Source organism: Pomacea canaliculata, linkage group LG6 (genome assembly GCF_003073045.1).
Source record: "Pomacea canaliculata isolate SZHN2017 linkage group LG6, ASM307304v1, whole genome shotgun sequence".
NCBI lineage: Eukaryota > Metazoa > Mollusca > Gastropoda > Architaenioglossa > Ampullariidae > Pomacea > Pomacea canaliculata.
In genome coordinates, this window is record NC_037595.1 from 10,728,365 (window position 1) to 10,749,887 (window position 21,523).

At 37.4% G+C, this 21,523-nt stretch overlaps 1 protein-coding gene and 3 long non-coding RNA genes across 5 annotated transcripts in view; 2 read left to right on the top strand and 2 right to left on the bottom strand.

Annotated features, from left to right (window-relative positions):
* On the bottom strand, positions 1-3,688 carry LOC112565721. Its single transcript, XR_003099484.1, has 3 exons — positions 3,486-3,688; positions 1,532-1,613; positions 1-140 (listed from the first exon to the last, which is right to left on the bottom strand). It is a non-coding gene; the product is annotated as an uncharacterized LOC112565721 (long non-coding RNA).
* On the top strand, positions 2,806-11,998 carry LOC112565720. Its single transcript, XR_003099483.1, has 2 exons — positions 2,806-2,957; positions 11,605-11,998. It is a non-coding gene; the product is annotated as an uncharacterized LOC112565720 (long non-coding RNA).
* The window catches only part of LOC112565716, a 12,693-nt gene continuing 2,764 nt past the window's right edge, over positions 11,595-21,523 (bottom strand). The window contains exons 2-5 of one of the 2 annotated variants that reach the window (XM_025241385.1): positions 20,099-20,211; positions 18,344-19,149; positions 17,329-17,469; positions 11,595-15,155 (exon numbers count right to left, since the gene is read on the bottom strand). In XM_025241385.1, the coding sequence (XP_025097170.1) occupies positions 14,955-15,155; positions 17,329-17,469; positions 18,344-19,033 (1,032 nt within the window). In that variant the 5' untranslated portion in view covers positions 19,034-19,149; positions 20,099-20,211 and the 3' untranslated portion in view covers positions 11,595-14,954. Of the gene's footprint in view, positions 15,156-17,328; positions 17,470-18,343; positions 19,150-20,098; positions 20,986-21,523 lie in introns of those variants that run through there. The other variant, XM_025241387.1, reaches the window with a different exon arrangement.
* The window catches only part of LOC112565718, a 7,974-nt gene continuing 7,629 nt past the window's right edge, over positions 21,179-21,523 (top strand). Inside the window, exon 1 of the long non-coding RNA XR_003099481.1 lies at positions 21,179-21,328. This is a non-coding gene — a long non-coding RNA (uncharacterized LOC112565718). The remainder of the gene's footprint in view (positions 21,329-21,523) is intronic.

Below are 21,523 nucleotides of genomic sequence, written 5' to 3' on the forward strand. Positions count from 1 at the left end.
CTTTAAATCTTGGACATTGTTCTAAGTTTCTGTTGCACATATACAACAAAATTATTTATTGTCCAGTTTGTCCAGTACAGTAGTTTGTGTGAATACGCCAACAAATCTCGATGGGACTCTGAGCTGGACAAACCTAAAAACTGAAAATGAAATATAAGAAAGCTATATAAGAAAATGTTTTTAAAAGATCCAATCCACAGAGAGAGAGAGAGAGGAAAATTGGAGAAGAGGACAGTCTTATACTTAGTGTATTTTGCTTTCTAAGCCCGAGAGATTGTTGATGATAAACTGTTTGTTTTGTTTGAGAGTTTTTGGAAAAAAATTCTTTCTAAAAATCAAAGAGCACATTTATTTGGCTGAAGGGAAAAAAATGACAGGTTCGCTTAAATGAAAACTATTTATAAAATGTAGAGACAACAATCTGACGCAAGAAATGATTTAATCTAAAAACAAATATTCTTTCTCTCTCTCTCTCTGTTACTCCCTTACTCATTCGCTCTTTAAGTTATCCAAAAGAGAACATGCCTGATAATCACATACTTAGGTTCAAATTATATAAAAATGTATATTTGCTTTTAGATTGTTGTATTGTCAGTATACTTGTATCTCCCCCATATCACAATGACCATGAGTCATTGGCACTGAAGATGTCATGTCATGTCATTAAGTTTTCTATCTCCTTCCAAGATAGCATCTTTCAAGTTTTGTTCACCATGCCTTTAACGGTAGAAATAATCCAAGCACAATCGTTGTAATTAAATGTTACAAATTTAATCAGTAATATACCTACTCACGGTGGCTATCAACTTACCTCTTTCCTATAACCTATGCTAGAATGTAGAAACCACTCACCTACACGTATCCGAGAATTCTTTCTGACATCTCCCAGCGTGGCCTTGTATTAGATTAAATTTTACTTCTATTCCAGGGAGACAATCCGTAGCATTTTATTTTCAATGGTTGGAAGAGTAGTAACCAATTTTTTGAAACCTTTTAAATCTGTAGTTTAACCAAATTTTTTCAGTTAATTGTACAAAATATTTTACTGCATCAACAGGGTTAACAGAGTTTTGGGAATATTTAAGACAGTAGCAAACGTTTTACTTGTTTTAATTGTTATCGTCAAACATGTGTAGACAATTTCTCACCCTAGGAAATTATTTTCTGACACTCAGTTTTCGCAGCATATTAAAAAAATGTGTTGTCTTAATGGTTTAGGGTTTTTTAATTTACATTTTATTTACTTATTGAGTCAGTAAGTTATTTATATGCTTATTTTCCTACTTAATGGGCAATTTATATTAACTCATTATTTATTCTTGATTTGTTCATCTTCATTTAGAAGATGAGTCCCATACCATTATTTATTTAGAAAGCTACTTTGATATTTCTTTTTTCTCATCGTGTGTATTAATAATGCTTTTCTGATTTCTTTCTTTTCTTTCTTTCTTTCTTTCTTTCTTTCTTTCTTTCTTTCTTTCTTTCTTTCTTTCTTTCTTTCTTTCTCATAACATAAGGTTCTAGCTTATACGTCTTATAAGCAGTCCCTCTTGTCATCAGGCTATGCTTCAGATGAAGAAAACGCCAGGCAGGCGAGAAATCTTTACTGAAACCTGCAACAACAACAAAAAAAATTCACATGAGTCTTTTCACACGGCCATTTCTAAGCGACATCCATTACTCTCTCCCACTAATAATTTAACGGAAGAACAGACAAATGGGAGAATGTAGGGTTGCGCAATGTAACTCTTCTTTTTCTTTCATTCCTTCTTGTTACCCAGCCTGACCCAGGTCAACTGTATTTGACTACTATGAAATAATTGTCTGTACAAGTGAAGCGTCTCAAACGTTGATGTTCGGATAATTTATTTGTCCAGTCACAGCCAGTGAGACTTAGCAGGCCTTGTCATTTTTACTCATTAGTGACTTCAGACAAGCCAAGATTATAATCTTAATGTCTCAAGAAATTTAGGTCTGTTAAACTGATTGCGCAAGACAAAGAAACGGGAATTCCCGCACATGTAATGTTTATAAAATATAAGCTAGACGTAAACAAGTATAAGAATGTTAACTCTTCTCAACCACATCACATCAGGAAAAAAAAATTGGAGTCATTTGACCAAATTAAAAAAAAAAAAAAATAACTGAAACCACTTTCGATAAAGATGTAATTGCTTTGTCAGCCTCACTGACAAATTTATGTCTTTGCACGAATTCCTGTCAGCCCATGTACACAAAACTACATTTATTTAAAAATCTACAAATAAACCAAAATGATGCAGAGTTTACTATCTATCACATCCTTATTTATGGTGTGCTTTATACTCAAATATCCGATTATTTTCTTCTTCTTGTCATATTAGAACTACAGACCTTGCATATCGTGTGGTTCAAGACCTAAAAATCTCAACAATGCCAAGCTATGAACAATTTACAATGAATGAAAAAAAAATGCAATATAAAAAAACTAATCAATAAATCATAAATAAATAAAAATGCGATAGTGTACTCTTTCTAATTTTCATTAATTATTTTTTATATTGTTTTAATTTTATTTTTATTATGTATGTATTAAAATATTTCAAGGGCTTTGCCTCGGAAAGCGTTGGGTCAAGAGCTGGATTCTCTGTTATTTTTCCTTCTTTACGGTTTTTAGAATGTGTTTGTGGACACGAAACCACCCACATGTTATAGTCAGCAACTAGTCATAAGTGAAAAGGTCATTTGAATAGTTTTAGTTTGGTTGCTTGCTCACTAATTGAAAACTCTTTTTCTCTCGCGGATGAATATCCTTTCAAAGGTGGGAGTTGGGCTTTGCAGATAGCGAATGACCGGAGTGCAGTGTTTGCACTGACACAGTTTCTGAGAAACGATTGCGAAATTTGTGCTGTTAGTGATTCATGTAACATTCTGATCGTGGAACCTGGAAATTCGCATTAGCTGGATATTACATTTCGGTGAGTAGTACCCTCCAGCCACGTTTCTTGTGGTTTTGATGGTTTTAGTTAAAGTGAGAGCTCAAGATAAGTGGGTAAATGCTGCTACAACCAGTATTGCAGCGGTCACATCCGCCATTTAGGTTAGTTCAACACGACTGGCGACAGGAAGACAAGACCACGTATGCACTCCGTTGCTATTAATGAATGTTTAAACAACCGCTTTCATCCATGATCATTTCCGTTTGTCTTGTGTTGTGACACCAGTTCTCGCTTCTGATTCCCTTTACCAAATACCTTTCAAGTTTTCAAGACACAGCCGTACCCAACCTTCGCGTTTGTCACTGTTACTATATTTAGATTTCCTGTTTTTACTGTCTTTCGTACATCACAAATCACAAAAACCCTGTTACTTTTATTTAATAATTAAATAATTAAACACGTCCTTGAGTTTACTGCTGGAGTATAATTAACCGTATTTAAGCATAAAATATAAGATTAATACAAAGCAGCGAAAAATGTCTGGAAACGGGCTAGTAAGTGACTTACTTGCAGCTCCGTGTAGCATTTGTTGGTTTTGGGTTTTTTTTAAGTGTTTGCTTTTCTTCTTAGTCCTTTCAAGTTGTGTCCTTCGAATGACTTCGATCCTGCAAACCTTCTCACATCGGAGAGTGAATTCCTCCAGTCTGTAGTTTCGAGTAGGTAATGCTGTGAGCATCGCCAGCCTCCTAGTAACTCCGTGGTGCGGTGGTTGTGGGTGAGCCCAACGAGTCCCGGATGTAAAGGCAAGTCCATATTATTAGCTTCCTGATTGCCTTCGACGGCGCATGAATTTTCTAATTGATCTCTGATAGTATTTACTATTACATACTTTCACTTCTACACTAAGAGTAAAGGGAAAGTTACTGTTGTGGATATGTGAAAGTAACCATCCGACACCATTTACTTATTTCTTATATCTTTTAAACGGTTATGTAACTAAAAGAGAATGTAAGGTCCTTTTCTATTTATTTCACAGCAGAAGACTTTAGTGAATAAGAGAACTAGCGTTTTTGTGGTGGTGGATCATGTTCAAAATAGTGTATTAATACACGGACAGAAAAGTGATTCTGCGTTGAACATAACGGTGAGAAAGTGATACATTCACTAAATTTACAAATGCACTACATATTTCTCGATCCTCTTCGTACTCAAGTTAGTCAGGTAGTACATACTGCATCCACTAGAGACCTCCATGTTTGTCTGTTAGCAGTAAGTTTAGCTATGCTGTTCCAGGACAGTTTCTAGTCCTTTAATTCTCTATCTGTACTGACCGTCACCAAGTTTCTTTTGGCTGACCACGCTTTCTCTTGCCATCAGCTGTCCGACCAGTGGCTATTAAGGGTGGTGCCTCTGGTTTCATTCCTAGCCATTTCCATCTTCCGTTTTGGATTATAGTTGTCATTATTGTGCAGCTGGCTCTTGTAATGATTTCTTTATTAGGTATTAAGTTAGGCCAAAATATGTGAAACTTTTCCTCAGACATCATTTGGTTTTCCACAAACATTACCTTATCTCTTCTAGCGCTCGTTTTCATAACCTTGTCTTTCTGGAAATATTCCATCAACAACTTCTCTTTTAGGGATGAAGACATTGTGATTCTGCTTTATTGTTTTCCATGTTTCCAGGATGATCCAGCTCTTTTTTACTGTTATATTTAGCTCATGTTCTCCTTAGCTGTTTTGTGAAAGTTGGCGATTGTCCTTTTGATGTAATCTGTTAGAACGCTGAACTTATTTTTAATGTTATGATAAAGTTCCGCTGAACTCCTGAGTCTTTAGCCTAGGTTGATCCATGTTAAATCGTGGATGCCTTTATTCTCCCACAGAAACAGTAATTACTATAAGATAGTTTAAGATAGGGATTTCAAGTTTAATACTAATAGTAAATAAACTAAAGGAATTAATTTTACAGATTGTAAAAAAAAATATCAACATACTCGTTGGAAGCAACCCTTTCTGAAGGTGCAATGATGCCTCTGTAGACTTAAGAAAGTAACAACAAAAGCAAATCTTTAACAACTGTTTGTTCATGAAACATAAATGTAAATATAAAATCAGCAGAACATTCATTTTAATTACTTTAGGATTGAAATGGTCTTACTTCGCTTACCGTTTGATACTAAAACCTCTTAGCTAAAGCACACACGGTGGTATTTATTGTACAGTGAGTCCGTTCTGAGTATGTGTATTATTTTACACTTTTTCTTGAAAAATTCTCATGAAATGTTGAAATAAAGGAACCACCATTATATTAAATTATAGAGAAAAGGAATTTTAGAAATTAAAAAAAATGATACAACCTATCTATAGTCAATAAGATGCACACACACACAAACTCTATAGAACAACATAAAAGTTATGTTTGTATTTTTATCTAAAACCTCTCGGAGTATTGTAATCAAAATAGTATTTTCTCACTTCATTAACATGTTATTTAAAAGACCTTGCACAGTGAAAAGGAAAAGTTAGACTACTTAGTGATCAGCTGCAGTCGGATGTACGTGTTATGCAGTTTATAGTTAGAATCAGTTCCCCTAGAGACAATATGCGATAGATACGACAAGGAAAGAAAAGAGTAGTACATGTACTCAAAAAATGATCACTTACAGCATGGAAGGAGCTACTAACTTTCTTCAGTGAAATTAGTGCTGAAAAATACACTTTTATCCAAAATGGCTGCGCGGCCTAGGCCCTTTCACGCATTGATATGAGTAGCGGGAAAATCCGAAAGTGGGTGGCAGCAAACAATCCTGGGTTCAAGTCTCGGGGTCAGGGCCGTGCTTAGGGGCAGGCGGACGAGGCATCTGCCTAGGGCCCCGCGCTTCAAGGGGCCCCGCGCTTTTGATTGATATGGTAACTAGGCATATGGAAGTGTAGTCAGCCGTAGCGTGAGGGCCCCGCACATGCCCTTTGCCTCGGGCTCCGCGGAGGCTAAGAACGGGCCTGCTCGGGGTACAGGTATATCTTTCTGGATGTGGTATTTCTTCGTGGTTTTCGTTGGGTACTCTAGTATTTTCCTTCTTCGTCAACCATTTCCTTCAAACTGCGATTTTATCACCATAAAACTACTTTCCTGTCAGATAGACTAGCTAACTATCCAAACAGACCATCTGACCTGTCTCACCGAGAAAAGTGTAAGATTATACTGATATCTATAGCATGTGGCTGAACAGGGTGGCCATGTGATAAACCAGAAACATTTTCTGTTGAGTTTAAGGCTATGAAACCTCTTTCTTCTTTCTGCTAAAGGAAAAATTGACCATTATATAATTATGTACGGGAACTACGATCTCCATGAAATTATCAACAGCTCATACGATAATGTTCTGTAGACTAATTTAATAATAAATTTGTGTCCTACAAACATTTTATTTCATTAAACATCTGCAGCTGATGTCAAGCTTCAAATTTTTCCTCTTTTGTCATCGCCCCTTCACAGGCTTAGGCTCCTCCAGAAGAAGCTGCTTTAAAACCTAGTGTGAACGAAAATCCCAATGTATATAAACACGCTTTTCTCCCTTGGTGTACAGCCATCAAACTTGAATTATCCTGTCTGTTCTGCAATGTCGTGCATAGTTAGTGACTATACAGGGTGAGTCAGGGTAGAGTCAGTCGTGGCATTTGTCTCCTCTCCAGGCACAAATACATTTTTTTCATCAAGCCTAACTTTTATTTTTCGCCTGTAAAACGAGGGAGAGATTACACAATGGACATATTTTTAAATATCTAGGTATATCAATATATTTTAATTGCTAAATATGGAATTTTTGGCAGCTTAACCTAAATTTTATTAAATTTGATCAAAGAGCAGGGGATAAAGTTATTAGTAATTCTCAAAGCCAAAATATCTTTAAACATACTGTAAGTAGTGCAGATCTTATTTGTATATATAAATCTTTTTTTCCATTTTTGAATGTATTGATCCTTTAGGCGTTGCATCACAATATTTTTAAAATAACGGAGAAAAACTGCAGCCAAATTTCCAGATGAAGAAACGACCTAAGACATCTAACAATGAACTTACATATTTAAAGCAGGATATTTTACATACTAGGCTGTCAAATAGAAAGTTTCACAAGTGCAACAGGTAAACAAATACATTTATTGAGTTCCAGAGTTATGTTCTATATGTAACCCATATCAAAGGCACATTAACATACATTTTGAAAAAAAATTGACACAAGAAAAATGCTCAGTTCACCCAACACCATCTATGTTGATGTGCGAGTTTAAGTAAAAAACATCCTGTTCTGAAATCTCAGTTGCATCCTATCACAAATATCAAAAGACACAACACAATAGGTTTTATACAATTTTATACAAGAGGTTAATTTGTGCCTATGGGCAAATCAAGTTCTTTTCATTTCTATCTCAGTGAAAACATAGCTTTCATTGCAATTTTATCGCTTTATTAAATTTAGTATTATAATTAAAACTGTTTGTAGGTACTTATCCTCCCATACCACTTCAATTGTTTTTCATTGAAAGAAAGATGTGAGACTTTTCTAACCTTTCCACTTGAGAATATCTTAGTCTGCGAATTTTTTAGTATTTAGTTGAAGACCATATTTTTTTGCAATAAACATCTAAGGCATTTAGTGCTTTCTGCATATCACTGGGAGTTTTAGCAAGTATAACAGTATCATCACCATACAAAAGCAGAAATAAGTACAGATAATGATCAACATTGCAAAAATCATATTCATGTGCTTGGGTTTAAGGCAATACCAGTCCATCAACACATGGAGAAGGAAATTTTTATGTTATTTAAAAGCAGTGAAAAAAGTACAGGTGACAAGTTTTCTCTATGGAACACTCACATGTGTAGTAGCTTCATTATCAAAAGTAAATTGTCAACCTGAAATTGTTGATAGGCGGAAAAGAAAAGAAAAAGCTTTTATAGTTTTGCTTTGCAATTCACGCATGCTAACCATCGTGAGAGTAAAATAGACCAGATGAGTACTCACGAGTGTGAAAAGCTGTCACCAAGTATCACCTGGATAAATCTGACGATTTTTTTTTTTTTTTTGGTGGAAGAGCAGCGTTACAGACGCTCACGAGAAGAGATTCAGTGTTTCCGGCAGACGAGCTGGTCGCTCGCTTTAAAAGCACGATCGCGTATGAATACAAAAAACCTGATGACGTAGAGTCACTGTAGAGGAACAAGCTTTTGGAAATAATGTTTTAAGTAATTAACGTTGTTGGTCACTTAGATACGTGCATGAGATGCGTAAAATGAACTTTAATGCAGGAACCTATATATTTAATCGCAGTGACATGGTATGGCTTCACTACTTTACCTCGGACTATATACTATATACATAGGTTATATATACTTCTGTGAGGTTATATATAGGTTATATACGGCACGATTCATGCCATCCAATGAAAGCATATATGCAGTTACTGCTCTGGCTTGCTTACAGCAAGGCGGGCGAACGCGGGTGCCTATGATGGGCGGGCCGTACCGAAGCGAAACCTTTCTCTCACCCTGGTCCTCTGTCCCAACTCAGCTTTGCACACGCGGATGAATTTTTACATTGCGAAGTGTTTAATTTGAGCACAAGGTGTCCGAGTCTTTAGGCTCCCAAAGCCTTGTCTTTTAGTTCTTACGGCCTACTTTTCTTCTTGATTACTGTCATTTGTTAACAGGAAAGCTATATTTTGAGCTCCCTCTAACCTTTTTTTTTCGGTTATGGTGGTAGCTCTCTTGCTCGGCGTAGGTTTTTGTTTTGTCACACACAGATTTCCCAACTGAAGAAATGTCCCAACCGAAGAAATGCTGCGAAAGAGTCAACAGTTAATGTTCTTACTGAACACAATGCCTTATACCAATTTCAACTTTTTTCATATGAACAGACACAAACGTGAGTGAGAGTAAAAAAAAAATCATACTCTTAAAGAGATTTTAAACTGTTTTGGTCTGCCTTGCACACACACACAGATGATAGTGTATAGGAAGTGAAAGAAACTGGAGTACCCGGGGGGACAAAAAACAACCAACAGATGTCACGTTCAAAGGGAGTGTATAAGCGAGATCCTAACCCTAGGACCCTAGGCCAGGGATGCCCAACGTACGGCCCGCTCATTTTAACCGGACACAACATAATTATTTGTTTTTAATCGTCATGATTCTGGCAAAACCGCCATGTTCTGGCCCAGGAGATTTGTTTATATCATGTCCAGTTTGGCCCTCGGGCGAGGTAAGGTTGGGCATCACTGCCCTAAGTGTTTGATTCTTTAGTCACTGCACTTCAGAGACTAAATTGCTAAGAAAGGAGCTACTGATGGTCAAGTACAGTATTTGACCTTTAAGGTCAACGAGATAAACCCTCATGTTACATCATGTCAGTTGCTTGGACTAGAAATCAACTTATTAGAAGGTTGGATCTGCTGATGATGGGAAAAAACAGATATACGGAGCTTATCTGGGGCTTAGGTTACCTACAATAATGAGTTCCTTTTAGTCTGCAGTAAATGAGAAGAAAATAATCTCGACAAAGATTAATAATACAACAAAACAAACATTTAAAAGTCTGTTTGACTCCGTAGAGGAGCCTACACTTTTTATGTTTTCAAAATATGGGGGGTAATGCACGATGACATCATTAATGGAAACAAAACTGTCACGACACAGCTAGCGTCCCTCTTTCACTCCCTCTCGATGCACACCAGCTGCGTCGGACAATTGCGTGTTCTTTCTCTCAATAAAACAAAATGATTTGCCTGTACGAATCCGCCTACGTTTATTAATATAAAAAAAATAATAAAAACCTCACTATGAAGATACACACAGTCACAAAACCTCTTAATTCTTCAGCTCTAGTCAGGCACACTGTCTCTGCAATGGCTCTTCGACTAATACACCCACAAGTATCCACTGTATCTCTTACTCACTATTCAAACTCACTGTCTTGGTGGGTTCTTCTCGCACAATCACAAGAACTCTACTCACTCTATTATATGAAACTCACTGTCTTGGCAATGACACTTCAATCAACACAACCTCCAAAAATATAATGTACTTCTCAATCTACTTCTGAAGCTCACTGTCTGGACACTAGTTCTTCTAGCGCAATCACAACAAATCTTCTCTATCTACTATTGAAGCTCACTGTCTGGGCAATGACACTTCGGCTAACACAACCTCCAAGCTAAAATGTCCTCGATCTCTGACCCACTATTCAAACACACTGTCTTGGCAATGGTTCTTGCACAATCACCAAAATCCACTAACACAGTTTCTAACACACTAGTGAGGCACACTGTCTAGGCAATGGCTCTCTACCCTCAATGGTCCGTCCACCTCCGTGTCCCAACTCCTTCTCCCTTAAACACCTCTCTCCCACCTCTCTCCGAATCCCCTTTTCTTCCAACCCACTGTCACGGCAGTGACTTCTCGCTTCCAACAGAAACACTATCTGCCTCCCCTCCTTTAAGCGTCCAGTTTCACCTCCTCTCGCCCATTGCTTTCTACCCCAATCTCTCCTCGCTGGCCGCTCTCTCCCCCTCCAGTCACACCTATTCTTTCTTTCTTCTTTAACACCAAACAGGTACACATTCCTGAAACTCTCATCACTCACGACTTTCGCCCGCACACGTGCACTCAGTTCTAGCCCTCTGACTAGGTCCCTGACATCTCTCCCCCCTACCATCGAAAAAAAAATTTTACCAAAATTTTTTTGTAATATCCATTGTCAGTAAATCTAGGTTACATGACACACACTATACTTCATCACAAGGTTAATGCTCATAGTCACTCATTTTTTGACTTTACATTAAACAGCAATATCCCCTGTTTTCGACACGTCACTTTTGAAAATCCACAGTCATGGAATGCTTATGTTCTCCGTCCTTGAAGCTATGCCTTACAATGGCTTACATAGTCATGCAATGATTAGCTTGACAGTTCTTCTCTCGATGAAAACTCTCACAATTTTTGTCTTTCTTGTCCTTGCCCTCTGGATCAACACTTAGAAGCAGATATACTAATTCTTTGAAAGTTGTCCCATAATAATCATCTGAAAATGCTCGTCTCTTTTTGGCCTTTCCCAGCCTGTCTTGAATTCTTTGAAGGTCCGGTGAACCTCAAACTCTTTGGTCAAGATTCCAGCGACTGTCATCTTTTCCTCTATCTCACCCCACATCTGATGTCTCGTGTCTTCTTTCTTTCTTCTTTAACACCAAACAGGTACACATTCCTGAAACTCTCATCACTCACGACTTTCGCCCGCACACGTGCACTCAGTTCTAACCCTCTGACTAGGTCCCTGACATCCCCACACTTATCCAGATACTAAACACCATCACAGTGTGAGCTTGTAGATACCCACTCAAGATCAACTGCTAAGTGCAAACCATTAGTGTTCCTTAATTATTCAGAACAAATAGATTTTAATGATATATCTATAGACACACACACTTTTATTTACATAGGTTAATCGTTTTATGTATAGACACCAAACACATACATACGGTGAGATAAGTGGTTTGTTGGTGTCGACTTTAAAATATAGGAGAGGTGTATAATTCTATGGAATTATAAAATATATATACACAAACATTGGAGTCTAAATATTCAGTAAACACCAGAGTTGATATGATATATGTTTTTTTCCTGTCTGTAGGTGATGGAGCTGTGGGGTCTCTACAGTCCAATAAGAAAGTAAGAAGAGGACATCTTGAGACTGTTTCTGACTGATGGTAGCACAGTTAAGACTTGAAAGTGCTTAGTGAGATGAAATAAGCAGCCAGCAAAAGCTTTATATTGGTGAAACAATCTACTCTCTTCTCTTATCATTACTATTGCTGCTATTAGAATATTAAACAGAGTAATAATTCATATACCAGTAAAATTCCTGTAGCAGAACCAGATTATCCCCGTAATTATTACAATGTTCTATTCAGTTCTACTTTGCCTGAAGTAGACTAGGATAAGAGGACGATTTTCTATGTTTTCTTGTCATGGAGACCTTGTCTTTCTGTTTTCAAATCGTCTGAAAATAAAAGCATAAAACCTTCTTCCTCCTTTGGTCTGTTGGAGTTTTTTAAGAAGTTCTTTGTGAAATGACAAAACGACAAAATTACTTGGCTGGAGAAGTGGATTTATAAGTCTCTTTAGAGAGAAACATTTACTCTCATATCTTAATCTCTCAGATGAAATAATATCGAAATGTCTGCGTGGCACTGTTTAAAATAGAAAAGTGTGGATATCTTGAAGATATACCAACTAATGCTCGTATTGTAAAGATGCAGCTCCTACTTCTTGGAACTATAAATCCTCATGAAGCAATAAGGTGGTGAGACTGGGTGTCGAACAGAAAGAGTGAAGGAGGTCTGTACATATATATGTCACTCAAAATTAAAGTATTATAATGATAGATGAAACATTTTCTCGTGAAAAGGCTGAATGGTATTACGGAGGAAATCCAAACATCAATATTTAAATATCTTTGTCTCTATCTCTTTCTCACAGACACACATATTCACAAAGTATAAAACTGAAACTGAACTATTGGCTTTGAATACATATTTTATTTATTATTTTTTACAGTTTGCAGAAACATTTTTAAGTGTAAGAAAAATAAAAAAACAAAGCAAGTCCTTCATACGTCTTATTACATAAACAAATTTTCACTAATGATTTTTCAACATTTTTCCTGTGAGTTAACGAAATTGTTCATATATCTAGTATTCCCAACGTGCAGCATTTAAAAATGTTTTTTAATGTAGTTTTATGTTTAAACATAGAGATGACACTCACCCGTGGCAGATATTGGAATTACCTGACATGATTGTGGTTTGAAACATCGGACTGTATGAACGACTTCATACATGTTCTCATTTCCAATTAGGTCAATGAATCAAATGAATGAAATGAATCAAACAACTCAGCAAATTCCTGTCTTCCCCTACATGGATTGTCATTATGAACAAAAGGAGATAATCACTGAATATTTAACATTTTGCAGGATGGCCTCTCGCTAGAGAGGACAAGAAAACCCAAAATGTAAGAATTTAAAAAGTAGTACAAGAATAGTATCACAGTAATTGCAACATCAGATCTGAATTATTGCTCGTGTGATGGCTAAGAAATCACTACATATCATCTTAAGATCAAGTGGAGAAAGCTTTGGGGACCGTGGTTTGTGTTAAAATAATAACAAAGCCACGTGGTCCATATGGTTGTGGTTCTAATAATAGAGTGATGTGGTCTGTAGTCCTTGTTTAAATACTTGTCTGCCAGAGAAACAACAAGGCAGACATCAGTCAGGCTCATCAAGTAAACACCAAATAGAAACCCTTGCGCTCATCCGTCTCCGGAAGCTTTTCACAGGGTCCCTAGAGGTGAAACTATCAAACCTGAAATTAAGATCTTTGCTGCTTGCAGGTGAACAACAGAGCTCGTTGACTAGTTTGTTAAAAAAAAAGTTTTCTCTCATATATTAAGGATTTTATAATAAATTAAGCAGAAAATGAATGTGCATTCAGTTTTGACTATCATTAGATTTTCCTATTTCTGACATGTTTGGTGATGCACAAAATCTTTAACCAGATGTTCAACAAAGCCTATATTAAAATAGTCCATTACTATGTACAAAACTTACAATTACAGATTCTGTTTTTACCATCCAGTCGCACATCTTGACTGTAAAGAGAAAATATCACCATAACTACTATTTAAAATAAGAAAATAACAAGTGGTTAAAAATGCGGGCATTCAAAAATCTGTACAGTCTGCAATCCTCTTTAGTGTAAACGAAGGAAAGAGATATTTTTTGAAAAAAATAGACGATCAGTTTTCTCAAAACTATCTATGAAAAAGGTATTGCATGCATAGAATTTCACATAAACAGCATGTACTCCGATGTTGACCAAAGTACACCACTGTGAATACAAAACAGTCAATAGCAACATAACAAACGCATATTTGAATAATTTTACCCAGCATGCACTCGTGGTGTAAATATGGAAAAGTACCTCACTGTCAGAGAATAAAACTTTTGCAGGTGTTGAAACCTGGTTGATCATATGGAAATAATTATGAACGAGTAATTCTAAAAGGGAAGGATCTGTAGCCTGATAGCCCATGTACTGTAGAAAACTATGTCAATGGTTCGAGACCCGCTTGGGCTTATGGCTGGAAAATTTCTCCTGCCTACTAAAGGTTATCAGTAGACATGAATAACACGATTTACCACAGGAGATAAATGTGGAAGAAAGAGGGGATTGGGTCCTGCTTATTACATGCATTGTAAAATATTCAGTTACCCACATAAGTTAACTGCTCCTGCCTCTACTAGATTATGAAAACCCTTTACCTAACTTTCAAAGTATTTAAATACTGGAACATTTTAAGCTAGAATTCCATGCAATTTAGGTATGACTAAGTTTAATGAATTCTTACTTAAGTCAGACTGTTGAGTATCCTATTTAAGTAAGAAATTGTATCTGTAGTGAATTCTGACTTAAATGCTAGAATGTTCTAGACTGAACTATATGGAATCGGTTCCAGCCTCCAGGTAAGGTAACGCAGTGCATCTTTTCAAGTTCTTTCCAATTTCTGAAAGAAAATCTACCAATCTTTAGTCGACTTTGTGCCAAAATAAGATTTTCAAATTAATGTTAGAGCCACGTTAGGAGTTGATAGGAGTTAGGAAAGATGGAAGATTCAGATGACTAGGAGTTAGGTAGGAATACTACGAGGTGGTGAGCTTTATCTCTACAATGCCAATATGTATAAAAAATGAACCCTGTGTTGTACACCAACAAGTGAAGTTAAATTTCGCTCTCACAGCAGGTACTCAAGCCTGTCATTTACATCAAGTGCACCACTAGAAAAGAACAAATTTCAAGAAACAGATCAAGGTGCTGAATGAAGCAGTCAGACCAGAGAGTACCCGGATGTAAGAAGCTCTGCACCTTATCATGACCACCCGAATAACATTAAGATTAGTCATGGACAAGGACCTCGAGGTCACTGCAATGTTTCTAAAGAGTGCTCGAAGTGGGTATTACACCGAGGGCAGGCGTGGATGTCCTGGAGACAGGGTGTGCACACCGCCAGGTGGCGACAGGGCAGCAGCACGACATTGGCTCGGTGTCTTCTGCATAAAACGCAAGTGCGTTCGTCTCTTGCAGTCGTGGGACAAGTCATTCTGCGGTGGTAATCAGTCATCTGAAACAGACAAATGTTTACTTTATGGATGTTCTTACAAACTGTAACACTAACATTAAGAATACTTACTAAGCATTCTATCCCAGCATCCTCTCGGCTCACCGCGCTTTACAAAGAAGACAATATTAATGTAAAAGTAGTAATAAATGTATAATGCAGATTTATATACTGATACAATGAGAAAGATTTGATCGCAAAATGTTTGTCTCAAGCCTATATGCCATTACTTGCAGAATCGTATATACCTTTGGTTTTATGCTAGGTTCAGAATAATTTTTAGGTAACATCAATGGATAGTAGATAATTCTGTTCTGTATCGTTTCCTTTATGTAAGCTGACTGATAGTAAGTTATAATGATAATTGACACAGATGAATGGACTCCTATTTAAAATGATATTAGAAGGAAATTATTTAAGCTAAAGGTAGACATTCTGAAATCAATTTAGTTTGAAGCTGCTCACAAAAAGTACTAACACACAAGCATAATTAACAATAGGCATCTCATTGCAGGTAGCAGGTCAGTGCACAGTCAGTAGAGAACAAAATTAGGATTAAACACACAAATCTTAAAACATGCAATTTTTTTATTTGTGCGTTCACACGAAGCTACATGTTCATACAGCGCCTTTCTTAAACTGTGGACATAAAAATGTCACACAAAAAAAACTAGCTCATACAAACACACAAGGAAAGACAACCACTACTGCGAACCATGCAAACCTCTTAAAAGAATGTCGTCTGTAATAGTAAACAACAGTAAACAACACTTGTGGTATTACAGAACAGGCAATACTCAAAATCAAATAAATGCTCACATCAATGAACTGTCTTACCAATGCAGAGTCCGTTCAAAAAGAAATTGTAGAAATATATTATCAATGAATTATTGTATTTTGTATAAATTCTCAAGAAAGAATAGCTAAAGGATAAAATTTTAAAGAAATATAAATAGGGATGGGGGAAATCCACCCTCGCCAAAAAACAAATGATATCATTGCAAACATACATAAGGGTAAAGGTAGAAAGAGTGGTATTCGGTGCGAAGGGAGGAAAGGATCACGTGGTGTTGACAACGTCCCAGCTGAGCGACTCATGGACGGGGTTGTGGGGGAGGGATGGAGGAAAAGCGAAGATACTGCTCTACATTAAAGAATTTAGGAGCGCACAGAAGAGACTAGACAATAAACGCAGGCACTAGTCCTTCCCTTTCCATAGAAAGAAAAACCAAGAAAATATCAAACAGAACCAAAACTACAGAACCTTGAGGTTAAACATCCACCTGAGAAAAGTTATTTTTAAAAGTCATCAAAAATCGCAACAACATCACCGCTGAGGACCTGCAAGCAAAACAACAAGCTGGCTTTAGAGGGGACTTGAGAACAGAATCGTGATTGGTCAAGCGTACCACACACTTTGCACACTTTGCACACTTTGCAATGATTGCAATCTCTACTAGTACATACCAGACAGGTAAGTTCCCCCTTTGTCTGCCTTTAGCATTACTCTCTCTCCCTCTTAAGCCTGTGAAACAACAAGAAGAGAAGCCACGACATCGGGTTCCCTGTTCACCAGCAAAGTGAACACCAGATACAATGAACAGGAAGCTGTTGTGTCCGTGCTCGCTGCTCAGTGAATTTTAAATTACACAACGCCTAACGGTCAGTATTCATCCGTGGCTCCTTGGGAAGATAACGGGCAGTGTTTACTTACCTATCTCTCTGCGCCATCTATCTGTTGGTTTGGATGCACGTTCGTGGAGACTGTGTACAATGCATGTGCGACACCAACACTACACCTGCTCTTTGTTATCTCAGTGACAAGGTGAACAGAACAGAAATCAGCTTGTGAACGTGGAGTGGACTGTTCTTTCCATGCAGGACCTACTCACCACCGCTCAAGACAAACCTGCGTAGCGAACCTTGTCAGCTGATGCTACCCAGTTGTTCCCCCTGATGGAGAGACGGAGTAGCGCAGCCGATCGTCAGCTGGTCAATGGAGGAATAAAGATAATTAAATTACTCCTCTATACTCGCTGACTCTGTCTCCTTCACCAAGTCTAGCGGAAGAAGAAATGAAATTAAAAAGACAAAATAATTTGTGATTCTTTTATAGGAATAATTGTGATTCAGTCTCCACCACCACTATCATGATCATGATGATGATGATGCTTACCATTTGGTTGTTAGAGGTTCCTCGTTGACAGAAGGGGCAAAGGTCTCTGAGAGGAGAACAGGTCTCGCATGTCCTTGTGCGGTGATGGCAGGAATAAACCACTTCATTGGGCGGACTGTTGTGGCATGCTGGGCACAGTATCTAGTCCAACAAACATTAGCGGAAAGTAAGACAAAAATGTATCATCAACATTAATCACAGAATCGTCGCACACAAGATAACAGCGCACTTGTACCAATGATAAGTAGCATCCGTCTAACAGTCCCTCCACCGGTTACGTGCAAGCACACTGCTCTCCCTCCTTCGTCTGTCAGCGAGGTTTTGTCTCAATGACTTGCATGTTAAAGCAACTACACTGATATAATAATTTATTCCAGCTTTTCTTTTTATTCTTGCTCCCTTCCCCTTACTATTTGGAGAATAATGCAAAGTAAATTATAAATAGACGTAGAGGAATAGTGGAATGCAGAAAGAACAAGGCATCATGTGTTCTTGTTTAATATTTTATCTAGCTACGACTGTTTTTAATGACCAACAGTAGGTTCAAAAGGCATGAAAACAAAAGAAAAGCACAAGGCAAGTGTGAAAAGGTTACGGTCCCTGGACTGGGTTGCATGTGATGTCTTGAAAATAAGTCTTAAATCGTCGGTCTACAGTGTAAGTCGACTTGGCTAAGTTTGATCTCAAGAAAAGTGTCGAAACACTTGTAGCTTGATGCCAGTCACTGAACACAAGCCAACAGAAATTATTGGATATGCAGCCCAAAACCACTCATGGAATCCCGCCTCCCCTTGTGCTTTCACCTAATGTCTGTGTGTCCCCATCGCTATGTTAAAATGAAAAAATGTTTTCATAGCAGGGTGTCCATAAGGGCACCTTGAAGGTAATGACTGAGTTCTACTTAGTCCACATGTAGCGGGATTAGACATCTTTCCAAAACTGTCGGAAACATCCTAAGCTGAGCTAGACTGTAAGACAATAAAATAAATAAAATAAAAATGAAGGCGAATTTTACCGGCGGGAATCGAACCATTGGACGGTGCTGTCTCTCTCTCTCCATCCCTCGCTCCACTGTTTGGTACCTTATCTTGATCCCGAGCGAGCTGATGATCGTCTGCAAGTCGAGGTCTCTTGCCATCTGCTGCTGGCGGTAGAGCGCGCACCTGGCGAAGGGAACACTACTCTGTGCTCTCCTCCCTCCACATGTGGGAGAGTGACCTCGACTGTAGCTGTTCCCGCAGCAGAAGCAGCAGGTATATTCGTATATGACGTCATAATAGTATCCGTCATGCGCCAACGGAATGAGGAACTGGCTGATGGGATGGTTCCGAGCGTTGAAGAAGGAGGCCAGTCTCAGGTCTTCGAAGCGCATCCCGGGAAACATGCACCCCGCATCCGGTCTCATTGACAGCGAATTGTCTAGGACTGGAGTGGCTGGACATGCAACCATTGTTCTCCAGTAGGATCCAGGGATTCCAGAGAATCCCTTTATCTTTGTGAAATCCCATTTTTCTCGGCGTTTTCTCGGAGTTTTTCCCTTTGAGGTCACGTGGTCCACAAGATGTTTATTTGCAAAGATAGCTATTAACAGAGAGTTTAGATGTCTAGTCTCCACTGTCAGTTCATTCACAATTAGAGAAACAAAAATTTTGGGAAAGTATTTTCCCCAGAATATTAAGTAGTAACATACAATCTTTACAGTCATTCTTTCAACGTGAATGTATCTCCACTCCCTAATGTATTAACAGTTTCAGGAAGTTGAGAAATCTGGAAAGTTTGGAGGCTTGCTTGTCTTTTTTCAAGCTAGTCCACGCCCAGAGACTGAAAATATAAATTAAAGACATCTTTAATAATGAAAGCAGACACAGCTAAAATTCTTTTAAGATTATCATGTTTTCAGCGCTATGCACGCGCGCACACACCCTGTATTTTTATTATTTTATTCATTTCAAACAAAAAAGAGCTTTTTGTGAAAGTTCCCTAGCTTGGTCCGAAGTATAACATCTTTGGAGCAGAGGACGCGGATTCAATGCTCGCCCAAACCTGTCACTGGAAAACTAAATTTACTGCCGATATTTCTTCTGTGTAATGGAACCTTTAACTGTATAATTATCTTTGGCTCTTTGATTCCTGATATTCCTTTATATTAAATGATCTTAGTATATAATTTATGTGTGAACATTTATTAAGTAAAAGAAAAGCAAAATCCGTGAAAGGTCTCATGACAATATTTTATATTTATACTTACTACAGAGTCATTGGTATTATTTTACTGATTTTGTATTTAATATTTTAAGTAAATATTTGTAATATTACAATATCCTCTAAACACAAAATCCCAAACATTATAGAGTTAGGTAGTTTCAGTTTGCAAGTGACCCATTCTAGTGTCAAACTTTTGAGGAAAGAGCAAGTCGACTGTTACAAGAAGGGGACACAAGTTTAGGTTAGTCAACAATCAGGGCAGTTTAAGTGCACAGGTGTCTCCTAAAAGTAGAATTCAGACAAGTTTGGTAAATTTTGTGGGAACGATATAAGTGTTTATATGAACACAAAATAATGATATAATTTTCTGTCTCGAAATCAGCCGCGCTTGTCCCTCTATTATAAAATGGCGTGTCCCACTGCGCAGTAATTTTCACTTCCTGTTTGGTGCAGCTGTATGAATGTCAACAGCAATCAGTTTGGGACATTATCTTACTGTGGATGTTGGTTCTTCAACCCACAAGAACACTGCTTCATGCGAGGCCTGAAAATAAGTATAATTTACCTGTAAAAACACGAAACACTTCATCAAAGCGATTCCTTCAAAGTCAGCTCCCAAGAAGGAGTGTGGACGTCTGTCGTGTCCATCTGCTATCAGTACTTGTCTACTCTGTGTACCTACACCAGAAAATAAGAGAATTTAGTGGTTTTAAATATCATTGATCCTGAAATAATTCAAATGAATCACGAAAATCGCAGTTTTTCTTGTTAAATACAATATATCTGCCATCATATGACCAGTCTAGTCAATCGGAACTCTCCGTACAACTGGTTATGTTAATTGTTGCACTGCACTAGGGGATAGTAGCGTATGGGAAGTGGTGCACAGTAGCAATATAAGCGTTTTGAAGAAGCAAATAAAAATATAACAATGCTAAATCAGCTCAGTTACATGGCACTAACTAAACAGATACAATATTGCCATTTTTCAGACAGGCAATATCAAAATATACTGCATAATTTTAAAACGATATCTGCAAAAATTTTCGATTGCAGCTGTATATAGGACAAAACTGTTTTGTCAGCACCATCTATAGATGTAGTCTCCATAGACACATCAATTTTCCAATTCATTTAAGATTTTATCTATCACAGAAGGCAATACGTAATAGATAAAATGGAAATGAATGGATATGAATCCCGGGTTGAGATTTGGAATGTATCATGCTTATACATGATATTCTTTGTAATAACATATTGCTTATTCCTTTAACTATCGAAAAATGAAAATCGTCGTTAAACTCGTTTTATTCCCCTGTGCATGTTATTGACAACATCCAAATAGGAATAGTTAGGTGAAAGGAATTAGACGAAAGAAATAAAATCACACTTTTTATATTACTTTGTATAATTTTTATTCAATATTTTAAATTTAATTTAGAATGAATTTTCTTTATTTTCTCTCTACATAATTTCAGAAAAAGTCGGAAAAAAGTGACAGGTTTTAGTTCCTAATTAGGTGACAGTGATCTGTTTGTTATTGAAGATCATTTTTATTTTTTCTGATTACTTATTTTGAAACTATTTCTTTTGGCGGACGCGAAATCTGTGTGAAATTCGGCCTGCAGTTAGCACGCACTGACCTATATCTGTAGTTGCACTGTGTGCAGTGGCAAAGTAGTTTCCCAGAAAAGCAGACGACCGGTTGTAAAGGTTGTGTTGATGACTTACTCGACATTAATGATCGTGGAATATCAAAATTTGTGGCCTTGAATTGGTCGGATATTTCACATAGGTGAGTATTCCTGTGAGTTTTCTAGTACTTGTGATTACAGAGATAAACTATAACCACAATGTAACGATCCGCAGTTGAAATGATGATCCGCCATTTTGGTTGTGAAATGTCGGATGGTATCTCAAGTCCACAACGAATGACGAGCTTAATACTAAACAACCATCGTGATATTCGACCATTAATTAAGCTTCCCTT